Source organism: Prionailurus bengalensis, chromosome B3 (assembly GCF_016509475.1).
Source record: "Prionailurus bengalensis isolate Pbe53 chromosome B3, Fcat_Pben_1.1_paternal_pri, whole genome shotgun sequence".
Lineage (NCBI taxonomy): Eukaryota > Metazoa > Chordata > Mammalia > Carnivora > Felidae > Prionailurus > Prionailurus bengalensis.
In genome coordinates this window covers 63,551,889-63,573,913 of record NC_057355.1, presented here as the reverse complement: position 1 = coordinate 63,573,913, position 22,025 = coordinate 63,551,889, and the positions used below count along the sequence as shown (strand labels likewise).

General features: G+C 41.3%; 1 protein-coding gene across 1 annotated transcript in view; it reads right to left on the bottom strand.

The window, feature by feature from the left end:
* The window catches only part of LOC122468031 (fibrous sheath-interacting protein 1-like), a 74,021-nt gene extending 61,199 nt beyond the window's left edge, over positions 1 to 12,822 (bottom strand). Inside the window, exons 1-2 of the mRNA XM_043554521.1 lie at positions 12,578 to 12,822; positions 6,934 to 7,066 (exon numbers count right to left, since the gene is read on the bottom strand). Of these exons, the coding sequence (XP_043410456.1) occupies positions 6,934 to 7,066; positions 12,578 to 12,822 (378 nt within the window). The remainder of the gene's footprint in view (positions 1 to 6,933; positions 7,067 to 12,577) is intronic.
* Positions 12,823 to 22,025: the final 9,203 nt, after the last annotated feature.

Sequence of the window (22,025 nt, the reverse complement as noted above, 5' to 3'; positions counted from 1 at the left end):
TAACACTAACGTAAATACATGTGAGGACATACACACATACATACGCTAGTGTTAAACTACTCTAGAAACAGAACTTTTAATTAACTGTAAGTTAATTACGCAAATATAATACCATTTGCACCAAAAAGACATGCCCCATTCTCTGGCAAGTTCCAGCGATAATGGAGAAGGGTCAGGAATCCGTCCCAGAACCCCTCTCTGCCAGCTCTGGACATGAGGCATGATGGTCCCTGCTTCTGGAGCTTACACTCAGATGGAAAGTCAAAGGTCTAGAGCTGCGCTCCCATACAATGACCATGTGACATGTGGCTATTGAACAGTTGGAAAGCAAAGAGTCTGAATCGAGATGTGTTTCTAATGATACTCTTCAAGTCAGAACCATGTGCTTTGGTAATTATTTTTATGCTATTCACAATTTTTCTGTCATTTTGGTTTCTCTTTCCATTTCAGCAATGCTCATTTTGAAAACACCAGTTTGGCACAGCTGTGTTTTCCTGAGAGAGAGCAAGAAAAGACATCCACGGCTGCATCAGGAAAAAGCAGGGATCGTAGTGCCCTGACAGCCATGAGTGGCAGTGAGAGTTACATTAGAAGTGAACATAGTGCAAGAGAGAGGCAAAACCTCAGAGAGATTCAGCCCTTCTGGAAGGAATGCATTTCCCTTCCCAATGGAGGAAACCTCTGCTCCAGGCCATCAGGGCTTGGCCCTTGGAGGGTGGTCAACTCTCGGCCACTGGAATCTGTGTCCCCTTGTGAATCTTCAGGGCAGAAGGTGGATCGTGTGGAGAATTAAACTGCCAGGGATACAAGACTGCACGCGAGCATCTCTGTTTACCTAGACTAGGACATAAGTCCCAGCAGAACTGAGCTGAGTCAGTGGTATAATGATCAGAGCCAACATTTACTGAGGAATTCCTACTGGCCAGGGCCTGTGCTAAGTACTTTATACACACGGCCTCATTCACTCCTCGACGACACTATGGTATAGGCATTACTAGATCCAGCATAGAATGAAACTAGCTGACGCCCAATTTATAAATAAGCAAAACAATGCCTCCTCTATGTGATCTGGGAGGTGTTAAAGAGGGTTCCCTGTTCAAAAACATACTCTGTGAAAGACCAGGTTAAAGCCTTAAATTCCGTAATAACCAGTAAATCCTTAAGGCTATAGAGTTCTGTGAAAATCTTGAAATTGCTAGAAGAGATCACATGAGCCCTGATGCTTATTTATATCTTGGCATAAATGAACTTGGCTGACTTTTCCCTGAGAACGGTTCTTATATAGGGAAATATAGAATATATAACACATAACTAGATATTAGCAATATACTTGGATAGCACACTTCAGGACACAACAAGACTCTCACATGTATCATCCCACATGATTCTAACTCTTAGAATGAGCAGGAAGCAATGAAGTAAAAAGACAAAACTGGAGAACAAATGGCAATCTTGGCCCATTTTACAATTTTACCCAAATTTCCCCACTTCATTAGCACCAACCGTCTTTAGTTTATTTGAAAATAAACTAAAAAGAGCTTCCGGAAATTAAAAAGATATCATTAAATTTAAGAATTCAGTGGATCAAAGAGTAGATGTGACACAGCATAAGAAAGGATTCAAAAAATTTTAAATATATGTTAAAAATTCCCCCAGGATGAAGCACAGCAAAATAAATGAATAGAAAATATTTTTTTAAAAAAAAGATGAGAGACATAAAGATAGAAGGGAAAGTTTCAAAAGACACTTAATGTGACTTTCAGGATGATGAAATAGAAAAAACAGTGGGCAATACTAGAAACTTTTGAAAAAAACAATGGTCGAATATTTTTCAAAATAAACAGAACACACAAATCCTCAGAGTGAAGAAGTACTAGTCTCCAGAAGTATAAAATAAACAAATCCAAACACCGGTGAGTAATAGTAGATACTGAACACAAAGAGAAAAAAAATTAAAGCAACCAGAGAAAATTATCTAAATGAGACAGCCCACAGTGTAATGAATATCAGATTTCCAAAAGCCTTCTCACTGACAACAAGAGAGGCCAAAATCACCTAAACATAAAGCATAAAACTATAACACTTTCAGAAGAAAACACAGGAAAAAATCTCGGGAACCGTGGGTTGGACAAAGAGTTCTTGGATACAACCAAAAAACAAAAACAAAAACAAAAAACAAGTCTCAAAACAATGTTGACAAATTGCACTTAACAAAATTTAAAATGTTTGCTTTTCAAAACACATGGTTAAAAGAACGAAAAGTCAAGCTACAGACAAGGAAAAAATATTTGCAAATCACGTATCTAAGAAAAGACTCTATCTCAAAAACATAAAGAACTCTCAAAAGTTAACAATAAGAACACAAGTTTAAAAGTTAGGGAAAAAAAGAAAAAATACAATACCTTTTCCAAAAAAGATACGTGGGTTACAAAGAAGCACCTGAAAGCTCATTTATCATTATTAGTCACCAGGAAGATGGGAGTTAAAACCACAATGAGATACTGCCATATGCCTATTAGAATAGCTTTTTAAAAAAACTAACAATATCAACTTCTGTGAGGATCCAGAGCAGCTGGAACGCTCCTATATTTCTCATGGGAATAGAAAACAATTTTGCAATTTCTTATAGTTAAACATATACCTACCATACAACCCAGAAATCCAACTCCCAGGTATTTACCCAAGAGAAATAAAAGCCTACTCTCCCATAGGAAAAAAAAAAAAAAAATCAGATGCACCTGGATGGCTCAGTTGGTTAAACGTCCGACTTCAGCACAGGTCATGATCTCATGGTTCCTGAGTTTGAGCCCGGTGTGGGGCTCTGTGCTGACAACTCAGAGCCTGGAGCCTGCTTGGAATTCTGTGTCTCCCTCTCTCGCTGCCCCTCCCCCATCCTCTCTCTCTCTCTCTCTCTCTCTCTCTCTCTCTCAAAAATAAATAAACATTTAAAAAGTTTTTAAATAAAAAAATTCAGTATACAAATATTAATAGCAGCTTTATTCATAATCACCAGAACCTGCAAACAACCCAAATGTTGCTCAACATGTGAATGTGTAAACCAACTGTGGTATATCCACACAATGGAACACTAATTGTCAATAAAAAAGGAGTGAACAATTGATATATATAACAATAGAAGAGTCTCAAATGCATTGTGCCAATAGACAAAAGCCAGACTCAAAAGCTGCATGCTTTTTAATTCCATTCATATGATTTTCTGGAAAAGGAAAAACAATAGGTACAAAGAACAGATCAGGGGTTTCCAGGATTAAGAGTAAGGGAGATTGAGTAGAGGCAAAGAGGTAGGTAGCATAAAGGAATTTTTGAGGGGTGATGGAACTGTCCTATATCTTGATTGTGATGGTATCACTCTACACATTTGCCAAACTCAGAACTATACACTGAAAAAGAATAAATTTTACAGTGTATAAAAATTTTAAATTAGAAACAAAAATCAACGAGATACAATGTTAATAGCTAAGATTTAATATCACAAAGTCACAAACTGTCTCCAAATTCATCTATAAATTCAAAGTAATTTCAGTCAAAAGTCCAAGAGTAATGTTTGCAAGGCCTGAAAAACCAATCTAAAATACAAGAACAAAAAGGCCAAGAATAGCTAAGACAGTTCTAGAAAAGAATAAGATGGAGAGACCCATCCTACCAGATATCAAGAAATATTACACAACTAACAAGTGTTAACCCACAGTAATGATGCAGGATTAGATGAAACAAAACAGAGAGCTCAGCTAGAAATCGTATTTTAACAAGCCACCTGTGGTTCTGGATGCATGTTAGAATCATCCAGTTTGAGATATCTGCACAAGATTTAGACTGCAGACGTGAGGGAGAAGCCATCTTCCCAAGCTCCTGATAGGAAGGTGGCAAGAAATCTCAAAGGCTGCCATCTCCGTATGTCCAGTCACCAGTTTTGTGGTTCTGAGGGACTTGTGGCAGCGTCAGAGGCAGAAGCTTTCTTTTTTTTTTTTTTTTTTTTTAATTTTTTTTTTTCAACGTTTATTTATTTTTGGGACAGAGAGACACACAGCATGAACGGGCGAGGGGCAGAGAGAGAGGGAGACACAGAAACGGAAACAGGCTCCAGGCTCTGAGCCATCAGCCCAGAGCCTGACGCGGGGCTCGAACTCACGGACCGCGAGATCGTGACCTGGCTGAAGTCGGACGCTTAACGGACTGCGCCACCCAGACGCCCCGAGGCAGAAGCTTTTTGATCTCTGGATTTCAGCCATGGAGGTGTGACCTAGGAACTAACAATCCAAGAGAAGTTTCCTCCCATGATTCCCTTTCCCGCTGGCCCTCCACTGATGCTGGCCTTCCACTGATTTTGAGAAACTGAATTTCTATTATTTAATCCCTGTCTGCTGGAAATGCCTAGAGTGGTCTCTAGTTCCTGCACTAAATCATAACAAATGCTTTAAGAGTTTCGTAAGGTAGAGTCTGGTCCATAAATCAAAAGAATAAATGAGTGTGGATTCATGAGCCTGCAAAGATTTTTTTTACCGTAAGGTTTCAAATTTTTGTTTACCACAAGCTTAAAACTAGTACCACATTGCAGATGAAAAAACTGATTCTTAAAAAAAAAAAAAAACATCAAGTTTAGATATTTTAAGAAAAGAAAAATAGACCACTAAAGAAAAGAAAAGGAAATCATGGCGAGGTAAGGTACCGACTAAATATACATTACATGGTCTTTAACCCGAACTATACTTCTTAAATCACTGAAACTTTTTGGTTAGTATCCAAAATCTATAAAGAACTTATCAAACTCAATACCTAAAAACCAAAAATCTAGTTAAGAAATGGGCAGAAGACATGAATAGATACTTTTCCAAAGAAGACATCCAGATGGCTAACAGATACATGAAAAGATGCTCAACATCACTCATCATCAGAGAAACACAAATCAAAACCACAATGAGATACCACCTCACACCTGTCAGAATAGCTAAACTTAACGACACAAGAAATAACAGGTGTTGGCAAGGAGGTGGAGAAAGAGGAACCCTCTTGCACTGTTGGTGGGAATGCAAACTAGTTCAGCCACTCTGACAAACAGTGGGAAGGTTCCTTAAAAAGTTAAAAATAGAATTACCCTATGATCCAGCAATTGTACTACTAAATATTTACCCAAAGGATACAAAAATACAGATTCAAAGTGGTACATGCACCCCAATGTTATTAGCAGCACTATCAACAATAGTCAAACTATGGAGAGAACCCAAATGTCCATCAACTGATGAAGGGATAAAGAAGATGTGGTATACATATACAATGGAATATTACACAGACATCAAATCTTGCCATTTGCAACGACATGAGTGGAGCTAGAGTGTATTTTGCTAAGTGAAATAAGTCACTCAAAGACAAATACCATATAATTTCACTCATATGTGGAATTTAAGAAACAAAACAAATGAAGATATGGAGGTGGGGGAAGAGAGGGAAACAAACCATAAGAGACTCTTAAAGATAGAGAACAAACTGAGGGTTCATGGAGGGAGGTAGCTGGGGGTTGGGCTAGATGGGTGATGGGTATTAAGGAGGGCACTTACGATGAATGCCTGGATGTTATACATAAGTGATGAATCATTGAATTCTACTCCTGAAACCAATATTGCACAGTACGTTAACTAGAATTTTTTTAATTTTTTAATGTTTATTTATTTTTGAGAGAGACAGAGACAGAGCATGAGTGGGGGAGGGGCAGAGAGAGAAGGAGACATAGAATCCGAAGCAGGCTCCAGGTTCTGAGCTGTCAGAATGAGCCACCCACGCACCCCTAACTAACTAGAAATTAAATAAAAATTTGAAAAGAAAAAAAAAAAGGATAGGACCTGAATCCAATAAGACTGGTGTCCTTATAAGTAGAAGAAAAAACACCAGGAGTATGGGATCATGGAGAAAAAGGCCCTGTAAGGATAAGAGAGAAGCTGACCATCTGCAAGTCAAGGAGAGAGGCCCCAGGAGAAACCTAACCTCTTGGCACCTGGATCTTGGACTTCTAGAACCATGAAAAAATACATTTTTGTTGTGTAAAAAAAAATTAAAATTAAAAAATAAAATTACTGAAACATCTTCATATTAAGAGTCAATGTTGGCACAGTAGATATTGGAATACAAAGATTTCTTCGTTTTAATTTTTTTTTACATTTATTTATTTTTGAGAGACAGAGAGAGACAGAGAACAAGTGGGGGAAGGGCTGAGAGCGAGGGAGACACAGAATCCAAAGCAGGCTCCAGGTTCTGAGCTGTCAGCACAGAGCCCAACGCAGGGCTCAAACTCACAAACCGTGAGATCATGACCCGAGCCGAAGTCGGACGCTTAACTGACTGAGCCACCCAGGCACTCCTGGAATACAAAGATTTCTTATGAAAAAAAAAAGGAAAAAAGCTTACAGATGAGCATTAACAAAGCATAACTGTGAACAAATAAGCCACACTCCAAAGAAAAATAAAAGAAGGAGGGGGAGCAGGAGGTAAAGAAAGACACAGAATTTTTACATTAAATGGTCTAAGGTAAAATCCAAGAAGAAATCTGTGAGTGTTCCCAGAACACACCCTCTAAAGAGGATCCTTTAGGGGCGCCTGGGTGGCTCAGTTGGTTAAATGACCAACTTCAGCTCAAGTCATGATCTCACAGTTTGTGGGTTCAAGACCCGAGTCAGGCTTTGTGCTGAAAGCTTGGTGCCTGGACCCTGTTTCAGATTGTGTCTCACTCTCTCTCTACCCCCTCCCCAGATAATGCTCTGTCTGTCTGTCTCTCTCTCTCTTTCTCTCTCAAAAATAAACACTAAATAATAATAATAATAATTTAAAGAAGATCCTTTAGATGGGATGTTAACTACAGCCTTGGTTTATCAATTGCTAGAGTTCAGGAGAAGGACTTAACATCATTTCTAAATAGCAAACTACCATGAAGGATGCTGGTTCTGGTGAGAGCACCTCCAAAGAAGCATTTGAACCTCTACTCCCAGGACGGGTTCTTGAACTTGAGGCTGGTTTTGAAATCCCATCTAAGCTTCCCTTTATAATATCCATTGATATCCTGAAACAAACAAAAAATTAAAGCAAGTTATATCTCATATGTATAAATGTTTCATTAGTGCTAATGCGCAATTAACTCAGAACCTTTGTTAATAAGGATTACGTTGCTACCAAAGTCACACTACCCTAATTTCATCAAAAGATGTCTGTGGCCACAGGTTTTATGTTACTATAGGTGAAAAACATTCTACCCAGAATGTTGGACAAAAGAATACAGACTGCTATCTCAATGGCTTCCTGTGTCTCAGAAAGAAACATTTACTTTGTCCTTGGCCTGAGAAGATACCCAGGGAGCACCATGCCTCTCAACCTAGATTCACGCTTCATCGTAATGATTTGATAAAACCTCAACTTTTTTTCTGGTTTTGCCTACCTTATTTTACTAGCGCTTCCTGTTCTAGCTCACCTTTCAGCCTAGGTTTTCCTCTCAGCTCTGATTTCTCCTCTCCCCTTTGGTGCCACATTTTTATGGAGTACCTATCTCCAGGTCACTGCTCTTTTCCTATCAATCCTCCGCTTTTAAAACCCATGATTCTACCTCGCCCTCAGAAACGAGAAAAAAACCTGCTTTCTCTGACAGAGGAGAGACACTTATTACCTGGCCACACACATTGCCAATTTCTATTTTTCGTGTGACACCATCCACAGGCTTGTCATCACTGTGGCTCCCTATTCCCAGTGCTGTTTTCTGAAGCAGGAATTATTAGGCAGGGTGGCTTAAACTAGTAGGAGAACAAGGGCATTGCAGGCACACTGATCCTTCCAAACTGTGCATTTGATCAGGACCATTTCAGATTTGCTCAGTACTGGTGGGGTATCATGCATGCTGAGAAAATGGAAGAAATAGAGAGAATTCCAGATTCTGGTTTGTCATACTTTACAGGTAAACAGATCTTCCAACAATCCTTCCGTAAATTTCATAATTTCGCTAACCTTCTAATTATGAATTAAACCATTTCTCTCATAACAGAAAGAGGAAAGGCAATTGGGCCTCTGGCCCAAGCAAGTGTAACAATGTCCTTTTTGTACCCTACAAAATGATTCATCTCTCTTTCTTTCTTTGAACAGCAGAGGAAGAGTCCAGGGAAGTTTTGGACACAGGAGGAAGCACAAACAGAAACAACCTGATGTTCCTCCAAAGCACACAGAGGGATAATATGATTTGGCCTCCAGCCATTCAGTGTGCCAAAGCTGACGCTTAAGGGATCAGCAGGTCAACTCTTTCCATCTTAGCAAATGAAAAAGGCATTGATCTTCACATTATTCAAACTCTGCAAAAGGATTTGGGCTCACTCAGGAAGGCGCTGACATTATTATTGTGGGATGACGGATCACCCTGGCCCATCACGTCACAATCAAAAAGCATAAGTCACCAAAAGGCCAAATGTCTTGTAAATGCCATAAGCAGCCTGTCAAGGGAGACTTATTGTAGCTTACAGAGGGAGCAATGAGATGGAAGCATTGGCAGAGCCAGGATAATACCTGTCAGGAAGGGGAATAGAAGCACAGGGAACCGTCAATGACATGGATCAGCGACAAGGCTCCAGAAACCTTGCAGTTTGCTTTAGTAAGAGGTTTGTTCTATTATGTTTGCTCCGGAAAATAATAAATTAAACAAAATACAGTTCCCAGGATGGGTGGGTATATAACTGAACAATCTTAGGACTTCGCCCATGTAGAAAAACGTAGTGGAGGAGGGGCGTTGAATTAGGATCTTAAAGATGTGCTTGAGTGTTAAAGAAGAAAGCACAGTAGCCCCATAGAAACTCCACAAGAAAAATAAAGCATTGTCAGAGAAAGTAATCAAACGATAAACACTTATTACAGAAGCACTAAATGTTGATTTAACCAAATACTGTGCCTTACCTATATTGAGTGTATGTAGGGAGGAATATGCAAAAGGAGAGGAAGTATAAAATATCTAATCTGTCATGATAGGAAATCAAAGAGAACGTCCAAAAACTGACAAAGCCAAGCAATCGTCAAATAAACATAATATTTACAAGTTCATAATGGTTGCTTCTGGAGAGTAAGACTAGGAATTGCTTCTCTTTTCTTCCTTTGTAAATGTTATAGCAGAGTTTGCTATTTTTTACTATACCACTTTAATAAAAGTAAAAATTGATTTTTTAAATAAAAAATAAATGTAAAATAAGAAATCCCCAAGGGAGTAGAAGGAAACATAAATATAATCCATGTAATAAGTTAATGACTTATTAAACATAAGAGTGTAAATCAAAAAGGAAGAGACTAATAGTTTTGATTACATAACATTTAATGCTCTTGAATGGAAAACAAACAAACTAAAAAGAACTCTAAAGTAAATTAAAAGGCACCAGAGAAACTGGGGAAATTATATGCAACACAGATAATACACAAAAGGTTAATGAATTTACATACTTAAAGAACTCTCGGGGCGCCTGGGTGGCGCAGTCGGTTAAGCGGCCGACTTCAGCCAGGTCACGATCTCGCGGTCCGGGAGTTCGAGCCCCGCGTCAGGCTCTGGGCTGATGGCTCAGGGCCTGGAGCCTGTTTCCGATTCTGTGTCTCCCTCTTTCTCTGCCCCTCCCCCGTTCATGCTCTGTCTCTCTCTGTCCCAAAAATAAATAAACGTTGAAAAAAAAAAAAAAAATTAAAAAAAAGAACTCTTACCAATCAGTAAGAAAAAGAAATATTCCAATAGAAAACTAGTTAAGGACATAAACAAGGAAGAAAGAAAGAAAGAAAGAAAGAAAGAAAGAAAGAAAGAAAGAAAGAAAGAAAGAAAGAAACAAACAAAGAAAGAAACAAAGAAAGAGAAAGGGAGGAAGAAAGAAAGAAAGAAGAAGGAAGGAAGAAAGAGGGAGGAAGGAAGGAAAGAGAGGAGAGAAATGTCCGATTCTCTAATTAAAGGAATATACAGAAAAGGACCTGATAGATGATCACAAGTCAAGGACTGAACAGAGGTGGGTTCTTATGGATTGGCGGATTCATGGATGTTCTTGGTCTTTTATTTTACCTTTGGCTTATCTGTATTTTCAGATTCTCTACTAAGTAGATCTTGAATTCATAATTATTTATTGTAGGAAAATTTCTAGAACATATTAAAGTGTATTTAAAAATAAATAAAAATCACCCAATATTCACCACTCTGAGTTAACATCATTAGCATATTTCTTTTCCATTTTTCCTCTATATGTTTCCACCAAAATTGGACTCATATTATGTTTCTCACTTAACATCATAAGATGAGCATTTTCTTACTGCATTAAAGATATTTCAAAAATAAAATATGATTCACTTCAGGGCACCTGGGTGGTACGGTCAGTTAAGCGTCTGACTTCAGCTCAGGTCATGATCTCGCGTCAGTGAGTTCCAGCCCCACGTCGGGCTCTGTGCTGACAGCTCAGAGCCTGGAGCCTGCTTCAGATTCTGTGTCTCCTTCTCTCTCTGCCCCTCCCCTGTTCATGCTCTGTCTCTCTCTGTCTCAAAAATAAATAAACGTTAAAAAAATTAAAAAATATATATATATATATGATTCGCTTCATGATATTCCTTTAAAGGGCTGATATATGACCAGATTCTAAATTGTAACAAATCACTACTGCCATGCACCAACTTTTTATAACATTCATTTCAAACAAGATTAATTTAAACCTTTTCATACAGGCTTGTGAGAAATGCAACCACCAAGGATCATTTAAAACCAAAATGGGGACACATGGCTGCCATAATTTGCTACTTTTGGATGAAAGGAAATGAATCCTCCTCTGTTTAGAAATAATAAATAGCCAGGCTTTTTTTAAGTGGAATTATACTTATTTTCATGATTTTAATGTCTAAAAATTATTTTGTTAGGTTTTTTTGTTACTTTATACAATTATGATGTAAGAAAGACTTGCCCATGCGAAAGAAAAAGTCAAATAATATAGAAAAATATAAAACTTATTTTTAAGTTTTTTTTTTTTAATTTCTTTTGAAAGAGATAAAGAGCAGGTAGGGGATGGACAGAAAGAGAGGGAAACTGAATCCCAAGCAGACTCTGTGCTGTTAGCTCAGAGCCAGATGCAGGGCTGAACCCACAAACCACGGGATCATGACCTGAGCCGAAGACAAGTCTTGCACACAACCGACTGAGCCACCCAGGCGCCCCAGAATACAAAACTTTTTAAAGTCAAAAATTTCCTGGGCACCTGCCTGGCTCAGTCAGTTAAACCACCCACTCCCGATTTGAGTTCAGGTCATGACCTCAACAGTGTGTGAGATGGAGCCCCTCATCGAACTCCACACTGACAGCGGGGAGCCTGCTTGGGATTCTCTCTCTCCCTCTCTCCCTGCCCCTCCCCTGCTCGTGAATGCACGCACTTTCTCTCTCTCTCTCAAATAAAGAAACATGAAAAAAAAAAATGAAGTCAAAATGTTCCTCACCCCAAGAACCACTTGGAATAGATCGGGGGAGGGGGGGCGTCTCACTTTTTTTTTTAGGCATATGCAAACCTATCCTTTTTTACCTACCTACTCCTCCCCAACACACACACACACACACACACACACACAAATGGCACACACACAATTTTAAGTTAACCCCTTTGTACGAATCTTTCTTTAGTTACATTTACATACCCAGAAGATAAACTATGCTGAGTCAAAGAATTCTTGTGTTTCAAATTTTGGTAGGTTGCCACACTGTCCACCAAAAAGGCTGTACCAAATTACACTACTACCAACAGGGTATGATGAAAGTTCCTCTTTCCCCATTCTGGCCTGGGGTCAATCTAAGTGTCAAAGGTATCTGAGTTTGATTTACATTTCTTTAATTACCAGACAAGGCTTCAGTCAAGTGTTTACTGGTCACCTTTTCTTCTCCTGTAGCATGCCTATATATATCCTTTGCTATTTGAGGTCTATTTTAAATGACTGGTGATTGGTTTTAATTATAACGTTTAATTTTTTTTAATGTTTATTTATTTCTTAGACAGAGCATGAGCAGGGGGAGGGGCAGAGAGAGACAGAGACATAGAATCTGAAGCAGGCTCCAGGCTCTGAGCTGTCAGCACAGAGCCCAATGTGGTGCTCGAACTTCCGATCCTGAGATCAAGACGTGAGTCAAAGTTGGACGTTAAACAGACTGAGCCACCCAGGTGCCCCATAACTTTTAGCTCTTAAGGAACAGAAGGCACAGGACAGGGGGAGTCCTTGATACGAGGTCCTAAGGTCAGGAAAAGATTGCAGCAGGCTCCAGAAAATCCTGGAGACAAAGTCTTCGTGGAGGAAAATGCTTGGGTCGCCGTGGGGTGGCCCCCGTAGGCTCCGCCCAGCCCGGCTGAGCCCGCCCCCCTGCTGGCCCTGCCCCCTCGCGCTAACAGCCAGTCTCCGGGCCCAGCAGCCGGACACGACTCCGCCTCGCCCTCTCATTGGCCCTGCCCCTCTCCCTGACAGCCCAGGGGCTGTCCCTGACACGACACCGCCTCGCTCACTCTTCCGCCAGTCGCGCGGCGTTAAAGGTGGTGTCCTAACAGGTGCGGTGCCTTACCTTCGCGGCGGAAACTCTGGGAGCCAGTCACCAGACAGCAAAGCATTGACGGGCGCAGAAGCGCACCGGCTGACAGCGTCACCCCCTGTCCCCCAAAGGGGAGGGTTCTTTCCCGTCACCACAGCTTTTCTGGAAGGGGAAGGAGCTGTGCGTCCAAAGCCCTCCTGCCTCCAGGGACGCTGTTCCCCTGGCAACCAGAAGCACGAAGCTTCCGGTATCGCGATAAGAGAAAAGGGCTGTACCATGCGGGAATGAGATGTGGGGGGGGCCAAGGGCGGCGAGGAAAGCTGAGGGGAGTCCCGGGAGCTGGGGCAGTCTTGCTGTTTCCTCCGCCTATCCGAGGACAGTGTGGCTGGGGAGTGGGTCGTTCGTATTCACTTGGAAGGAGGATGTCTGGATGCTTATGTGGCTGTCTACCATTAGTATGATGCTCTGTAGGTCTGGCATCCTCCCTGAGCTCAGTTTCCTCCTCTGTAAAATGGGAATGACAGTAATTCCTCACAAGATTGTTGTGCAACCCAAAAAGATTACGTGAAGTTCGTGCTAAATTCTGGATTTCATTTAAATAAAAAATACTAGTTTTGCAAAGTTGGGCTACAGTCCAAACTAGTAATGATTTTTATTTGCACTTTCTTTCGGGGGGGGGGGGGGGATTCTCTCATCTTCGGCACATAAAGACTATTTCCATGAGTTCCCAAACTGATTTTCTTCATCCCCAGCACCATCAAATTTCTGCTTTCTAGTATGGACAGCACTTTACAGTTTACAAGGCATTTCCCCATACACAGCCTTGTTAACTTTAGGTAGGTAGCATGTGTATTCTTTGAGTGTTTTTCAGCGAAGCAAATAGACAAAGGTAAAGTGAGTTGGTCAGGGAACCACAGCTACAATCTAGGGCAGTGCTGGGTTTAAAACCTGGCGGTAAATGCCATCTATATAGTACTAAATCCTGCGTTTCTATCTCCAACCCGGACTTCTCCCCTGAACTCCGCACGTTTATCTAACTGACTATATGACATCTCCACTTAGATGTAAGAAGCATCTCAAACGTAACATGTCAAAAAACAAACCTCTCCACGATCACACCCACTACCACTCCACTCTCTTATCTATCTCAGTAAATGGTAACTCCTTCCTGCCAGGCTCAGACCAAAACACCTTGAAGTCATCCTCAGTTTCTATTCCTCCATCCACTGATTGATGCTACAATCGATTTGTTATAAACCCTACCAGCTTTACATCTAAAATATATCCAGAGGGGGCGCCTGGGTGGCGCAGTCAGTTAAGCGTCCGACTTCAGCCAGGTCATGATCTCACGGTCCGTGAGTTCGAGCCCTGCGTCAGGCTCTGGGCTGATGGCTCAGAGCCTGGAGCCTGTTTCCGATTCTGTGTCTCCCTCTCTCTCTGCCCCTCCCCCGTTCATGCTCTGTCTCTCTCTGTCCCAAAAATAAATAAACGTTGGAAAAAAAAAATTTTTTTTTAAATTAAAATAAAATAAAATAAAATATATCCAGAGTCTAACTACTGCTCACCACCTTCTGTGCTTCCATACTGGTCCATACTGCCATCACCTCTCACCTAGATTTTTGCAACAACCTTCTTCCTAACTTTCCTTGCCTCTACTACTTTCAAACCACAGCCTGAATGATGCTTTCAAATCCAAAGGCAGACCATGTTACTCCTCCGCTCAGGACACTCTGTGGCTCCTCTGCTTCATGCAGTCTTTACAACGCCCACAGGTCCTAAATGACGAGGCTCTATGTTTTCTCTCAAACTTCCAGTCCTACCATCCTCTCCCTGGTAAGCTTAGCTCTAGCGTCACTGTCCTTGTTAGTGTTTCTGCGCAGGAATTTCTTCCCAGCTTTTTTCAGCAAATGTGTATGTTTTTCCAAATTAAAAAAAAGTTGAGAAATTAGAAGAAGTATGTTCTAATTCTCCTATGAAAATTAAAGTTTATCAATCAACATAGAAATGTTGCTGAAGAAATCCCCTGATGTCAAGGTGAAACCAAAAGCAGGAAATGCGAGCACTGTGTCAGAAGTTAAGGTCAACATTCTCGGAACCTGGATTGGAGCATGTCACAATCTGATTTGTCAGTCTTGCGTGGCACTGGTGCCATTTTCCACATGTGTGTTCCTGGCCCTGTCTGCTGCTGAGTCATTCTTGCAAATAAAATAAATATTAATTAGTTGATATTCATGGTATATTTTATACAAATTCTATGAATTGTGTTCCAAGAAATAGCAAGTTTTGACTCAAAAGTGAGTCCTTCAATTGGCAATTCCCACCCTATGATTCTGCAAAGTGCTGTTAACCTCACTTGAAGACTTGTATGTTAGGTTATTCAAATGGTACCCAATCATGTTCTCTGTGTTCTCCAGTGTTTGAATATTTGCTATAGGCTACAGTTCTTGTAGCCACTTATAAACACTTCTATAAAAATGATTCAGATAGCATGATAACAAGAATATGAAGAAGGTTGAAAATATTTTAAGAGTAACTTAAGGCTTTGAGAATTGCTGGAAATTTTGATTTCTTGTTTCTGCATCCCAAAGATCAATATGTTGAGAATTTGGAATACTATTTTTTGTTGTTGTTCCTCCAAGATGGAATAAGCTCCCACCACTCCCCCAACCCCCACCACGTGCATGCGCACACACACACTCAAACACACTCCAGCCCTCTGCTTCCTCTGCCAGGAATACAGTTGCCCAGCTATCCACATGGCTCATTTCCTCTATTCCCTCAGGAATAGAGCCTGCTTCCTCAGGCAGTTCTTTCCTGACCACCCTATATAAAATAATAATCCCCAGCTCCACATTCCCTATCCTCTGTTCCCTTCACTCTGTTTAGTTTTGTTCGTTTGTTGTTTTTTTATATAAAGAGGAGAGATGACATCATTTGTATTCTGATACTAAATAGCTGGGTTATCTTGGGTTAATCTGTTAACTTTTCGTGGGCCATAATTTCCTCATTTGAGAAATGTGGACTAGTTTTTCTGTTGCTTTAAATTTTTTGTATGCTTTTTTTTTTTTTTTTGAGAGAGAGAAAGAGAGAGACTGAGTGCCAGTGGGGGAGGGGCAGAGAGAGAGGGAGATACAGAATCTGAACCAAACTCCAGACTGTGAGCTGTCAGCACAGAGCCGGACTCAGGGCTTGAACTCACGCACCTCTAGACCATGACCTGAGCCAGCTGGATGCTTAACCGACTGAGCCACCCAGGTGCCCCAAATGGGGACTAGTTTTACCGTTCTTAACTCTACTGCATTCGAATCACCTGAGGAGATTTCATAAAATACTGATTGTGGGGCTGTATCTGAGAGCAAATGAACCTAAAATTCTAGGGCTTCTCAAACTTTAACGTGCAGATAAATCAACTGAGGCTCTTGTCAAATGCTGATTCGATGTGTCAGGTAGGACCCAAGATTCTAACAGGCTCCCATGTGATGCCAATGCTTCTTATCCACTGGCTACTCTTAGAGTAGCTGGACACTAAACAAACTCCAAGTGTCTGCACAATTGTAATATTCTGTGAATAAAGGCCATTCTTTCCATTTGTATTTTTGGTGACTAATGGTGCTCTTTAAGAGAATAACACATTTCAGATTTCTTGGGGATGTGGGGAGAGAAAATCAACTTAAGAAAAATCAAGGCTATGACCCATCTGCCTTTTTTTTTTTTTAACTTTTGCTTTTAAAATATATACAACAGGAGATACCTAAGAAGCAAGTGAAAAGAAAACTCAGGCTCAATAGAAACAGTGTTTCTTCACTGTAACTTTACCATTACCAGTAAGTCCCCACTGACTTCATTTCGCAGGAAACTCATCTCATTTTCTGTCATTGTCACTTTCTTTATTTACCTCCTGCTATTACCTGTGAACTGCAGAGAGGTTATATGCGCCTTGAGGGCAAATTTTAACAAATTGTATATGTCGTGTCTGTGTCTTTGTTGTTAATTTCCTGACTAATATCAACTATTGCAGGTGACGCCCTCAAAACGGCTCATATTCAGATACGTCAGAGAGCACCCTGTGCTGTTTTCTGAAGTGTTGTGTTCAAAAAGCAGACAGGGGCGCCTGGGTGGCTCAGTCGGCTGAGTGTCTGACTTCAGCTCCAGGTCATGATCTCTCAGTTCATGAGTTCGAGCCCCACATCGGCCTCTGTGCTGACAGCTTAGAGCCTGGAGCCTGCTTCAGATTCTCTGTCTCCCTCTCTCTCTGCTTCTCCCCCACTCATGCTCTGTCTCAGAAATAAATAAACATTAAATTTTTTTTTAATTTAAAAAAATTCCTAAAAAAACAAACAAAAAGCACAGACACATTCTAGAAAGTATTGAAAGCCTTTCAATAATTCATGAAGATTTCTCCTAGAGTCAAGATATTTTAAGTTAAAATGTCCCTGTCTCATTACAGGTTGGTGACCTAGGGCGGTGTTGGTTTCAAAGTTGGTTTTTGTTTTCAGGGGCGCCTGGGTGGCGCAGTCGGTTAAGCGTCCGACTTCAGCCAGGTCACGATCTCGCGGTCTGTGAGTTCGAGCCCCGCGTCAGGCTCTGGGCTGATGGCTCAGAGCCTGGAGCCTGTTTCCGATTCTGTGTCTCCCTCTCTCTCTGCCCCTCCCCCGTTCATGCTCTGTCTCTCTCTGTCCCAAAAATAAATAAACGTTGAAAAAAAAAAAAAATTAAAAAAAAAAAAAAAAAAAAGTTGGTTTTCGTTTTCAATCTCTCTCTACCCTTGACCTTCTCCTGCTAAGAGGAGTCAGATTTGAATGAATGAGAGAGAGCCCGCATTGTATTCCATCTGGGACCCAGCTGCCATTCCAGCTTTGTTGCCCCAATTTCCCTTTTCTTACCATAAGCTTCAGCAAAATGTGACGGCACACTTGGGAGTGGAACCTCATTAAGCCTCCTATCATACATTCTATAAACTAGACTCAATAGCCATTTCTTTTGGAAGGCAGTTAAAAGCGTGTGCCGCTGAACAGCTCCCATATCCTGTGAGTTTATGGCTCAGTGTTATTTAAAAATAACATTTACTGAGCATTTAGGACATACCTTAGATGTATCATCTCACTTCATAACATCCTATGAGGTGGCACTATTATTATGCAGATTTATAGTTGAGAAGCAGAGCACAGACAGGTTAAGTAATTTTTCTGAGGTCACTCAGAAACGAAGACTGGTACTGAGGTTCCAAGCCAGTTCCAAAAGCCTGCTCTCTTCACCTCCTTACTGGACTAAATTCAAGAAAAGAGGCTATTTGTATCCACTAGATGGTGCTGACTGTCTGTTAAAAACAAAACTCTCAGCAATTCGCTTTTCTTGGATTTTTAGGTGTGATTCAAGAGGCCGCTGCACCCAAATATCCTGTATGTTTGAACTGTGTTCGGATCCATCTTTAAATAGACATCCAAACTGGAAAAGTAAAAATTAAATCTCAAAAGAACAGAATGGGTTTTTTTTAATAACTTAGTGTATATTATTACTATCTAATATCGAATAACCATTAGTGACTTTGAAAGACTGAAGTTCTCATACCTTTGTATTTATATAAAATCTGCAGACTTAAAAAGAAGTCCATATTTTATTGCATTTGCCCCTTTTATATGGACTGCACTCCCTCCCACACCTCCCAATCCTGCTCGGCCACAGTGCCATCCACATAACCAAGAGACGTGAACAGGGAAGTAAATAAAGCCTTAAAGAACGAACAGTAAGTTCTGAAGCAGGTGACCCTATTTTTACTCAAAGTAAAATGCGCTTTAAGTTTAGTACATGCTTAGTATATTTCTAGTACTTCAAAGTTATGAAATAAATTTCCTAAAAATGGATTCTCAGATTTTACTGTTTATAGGGATTATTTTATGTTTTATTTAAAATGTTCATTATAGGGGCACCTGGGTGGTTCAGTCAGTGGAGCACCCAGCTTGGGCTCAGGTCGTGGTCTCAAGGTTCATGAGTTCAAGCCCAGCATCAGGCACTACACTGGCAGCTCAGAGCCCGCTTTGGATTCTCTTTCTCTCTCTCTCTCTCATAAATAAATAAACATTTTTTGGGGCGCCTGGGTGGCGCAGTCGGTTAAGCGTCCGACTTCAGCCAGGTCACGATCTCGCGGTCCGGGAGTTCGAGCCCCGCGTCAGGCTCTGGGCTGATGGCTCGGAGCCTGGAGCCTGTTTCCGATTCTGTGTCTCCCTCTCTCTCTGCCCCTCCCCCGTTCATGCTCTGTCTCTCTCTGTCCCAAAAATAAATAAACGTTGAAAAAATAAATAAATAAATAAATAAACATTTTTAAAAAATAAAATAAAATGTTCAGTTTAGTCCCTATTCCTTGACTTTGTAGGTCTGGGGTCAAGCGCAGGAATCTGCATTTTAACAAACCCCTTGGTGATCCTGGTGCAGTTGAACCATGAATATGCTTTGAAAACCGCTAACTTAAAAACCTTGTTTCAAAGAGTATATGGTGATGAGGCCACTTCTCTGCGAGGCACCATGGACCCCCCCTAGAGCTGCCCAACCCAGAGACATTCAGTACCTCCTTGGTAAATATTAATCAAGAAAACTGGAGAATGTTCTCCCTTCCCATTTCCTTGATTCACAACACTTTCCTCCCTCTTCCCGTCTATCGTGGAGTGCTTCGCAGCCTGAAGTGCTAGTTAGAGAATGTCCCCCTTTTAAAAATCGAGGGGGAAGTAAGTTTGCCATTTGTCAGTATCTTGTTAGCCTAAATACATAATGATATCCCTTGAAATTTTTAAGCGAAAGGAGTTAACCCAGGTGGTGTCATATGACCTTGTTTAACTTGTTCAAATGATATGAGTTTCGGCATGGGGGAGGGGGTGCGGAGAAAACTAAACTATGCCAGGAGATCGTGGAGATGCATAAAAATCAGCACACAGGGGCTCCTGGGTGGCTCAGTCAGTTGAACGACCGACTTCAGCTCAGGTCATGATCTCACGGTTTGTGAGTTCGGGCCCCACGCGGGGCTCCATGCTGACAGCTCAGAGCCTGGAGCCTGCTTGAGATTCTACGTCTCCCTCTGCCCCTCCCCTACTCATGCTCTGTCTCAGAAATAAACATCAAAAAAAAAATTTTTTTTTAATTTTTTTTTCAACGTTTTTTATTTATTTTTGGGACAGAGAGAGAGCATGAACGGGGGAGGGGCAGAGAGAGAGGGAGACACAGAATCAGAAACAGGCTCCAGGCTCCGAGCCATCAGCCCAGAGCCCGACGTGGGGCTCGAACTCCCGGACCGCGAGATCGTGACCTGGCTGAAGTCGGACGCTTAACCGACTGCGCCACCCAGGCGCCCCCCAAAAAAAATTTTTTTTAAATCAACACACACACACACAAACAGTGCGGCTTTATGTTCATGACCCAGAAAGCTAATAGAGGCTTTTTCTTTTTAAGATAGTAAGACAAATAAATCATGAAGACATCTTCTAAAATCCAGAATGTTTTTTGATTTTTTTTTTTTTTTTTTTAATCTCAGTTCTGCCCTCCAGAGATCATCTCTGCCAAGTGAGTCATTCACCAGTAAGGGAGAAATCTGTTTCTCTTCTCAGAGAATTCCCTCGCAGTAACAGGCTGCTTCATTCTCCAGTTATATTGCTGGCTCCAAAGTTTGGTCACCTGCAGCAAGTCTGGATCTGTAAAGAATTCAAGAGTTGCCAGAACGTTCCCAAGGCTAGCCGCAGTTTCCATTGCTGGATGCCAGGTGAGATTACAGTATTCTACTCCTGGCATGTTGCCTCCGCCAGCAGGATGGGTGAGACACTGCTTGTGCCTAGTAGCTGAAGAGAAGTTTAGCAATTTCTCTGCGGCAATCAATCCTGGGTGCTGAACCCTACTGCTTCTGACCATTATCCATGCATTGAGTGTCATGCTTCATTCCTATCTTTGATTCCAAACCGTAACTTCTATATTGAGCTAGGTCTCTGATCCTATAGGGTTTGGGTTTGGGGGTTTTTGTTTGTTTTATTCTTTTTTAATGTTTATTTATTTTTGAGAGAGAGACAGACAGACAGCCTGAGCATGAGCAGGGGAGGGGCAGAGAGAGAGGGAGACACAGAATCCGAAGCAAGCTCCAGGCTCCGAGCGGTCAGCACAGAGCCTAACATGGGGCTCAGACTCAACGCACGAACCGAGAGATCACGACCTGAGCTGAAGTCGGTCGCTCGACTGACCGAGCCACCCAGGGGCTCCTGTCTTTTATTTTGTTTTGTTTTAAATCGGGTCTCCCGCTCTATGTATTAAAATGCATTTTTAGTATATAAATTATGTAAATATTATTATGTAAATCTTTATTTTAGCACAAAAGAAAGTTAAAAGGGATTCACATGCCTTTCTAGAAATGTATTCAAACCAAACTTTAAGGGTCTTAAGCGGCAATGTGGAAAGTTTTCTCAGGGTTAAGGTCTCAGAGATAAAGAAGAAATCAGTAACTAAGCACAGGGTGTTGTTCTTAGCAGCCAGGCTGACATCCTGGATTTCTTAGCATCTCACTTACTTCTAACACAATCCCTTTTCTTAGCTCCTATCCAAAGGGACATTTCCATCTGAACATGCAAGGTGTTTATTACACTAGGAACTACTCAACATTTTGGTGACTATCGGATTTCTCGTTTAAACTTCTTTCTTCTGTGAGCATCCAAACTCCTTATTTAACAGAAGCTGATCTATTTTCCCTTCAGTTTGTCGTAACAAACTGGAATGTTCTCATTTGGCTGAAAATGTGTTTTGTGACTCGTACACTGACATAAAATCATTTTAGATCATGCATCCCTCCCTGGTTTCTCATCAGGTCTCTGCAGAGTTGACCGGGGCCTGGCCTTTTGACCTCCCTCCACCTGTGTCTTCACCTAGTGAAATAAGGGCTGGATAAAGGCTTCTAAGCATACTTTGAGCTCTGAGGCTCTGTGATCACCCAATTGGAGCAGACTTGGCTCCGTCTGGAAATGACCTGCTCAGGTGTCCCAGCCTCAACTGCAATGATACGCTTACCGACATAAGAGACACCCGCTCAACAGGCTCGACAGCAATAGCTGCTTGTTTAGCAACATCTGGGCAATAGTAACAGCCATCTGTCTTGTCCTCTGCAACCTAGAAGCAAAGAATTAAACAAAGCAAAACAATAGCTATGGCCTATTTTTATACCATGATGCAATAGGATGAACTGAAAATTGGTTTAGGTTTTAATGAGATTTGGACTTGCATCCCCCTCTACTGTTGCCTTCAGAAAGACAAGCCTCTGGAGGCACCTGGGGCACTCAGTCAGTTGAGTGTCCGACTTCGGCTTTGGTCATGATCTCACAGTTCAGGAGTTGGAGCACTGCATGGGGCTCTGTGCTGTCAGCTCAGAGCCTGGAGCCTGCTTCAGATTCTGTTTCTCCCTCTCTCTCTGCCCCTCCCCCACTCATGCGTGTGTGTGTGTGTGTGTGTGTGTGTGTGTGTG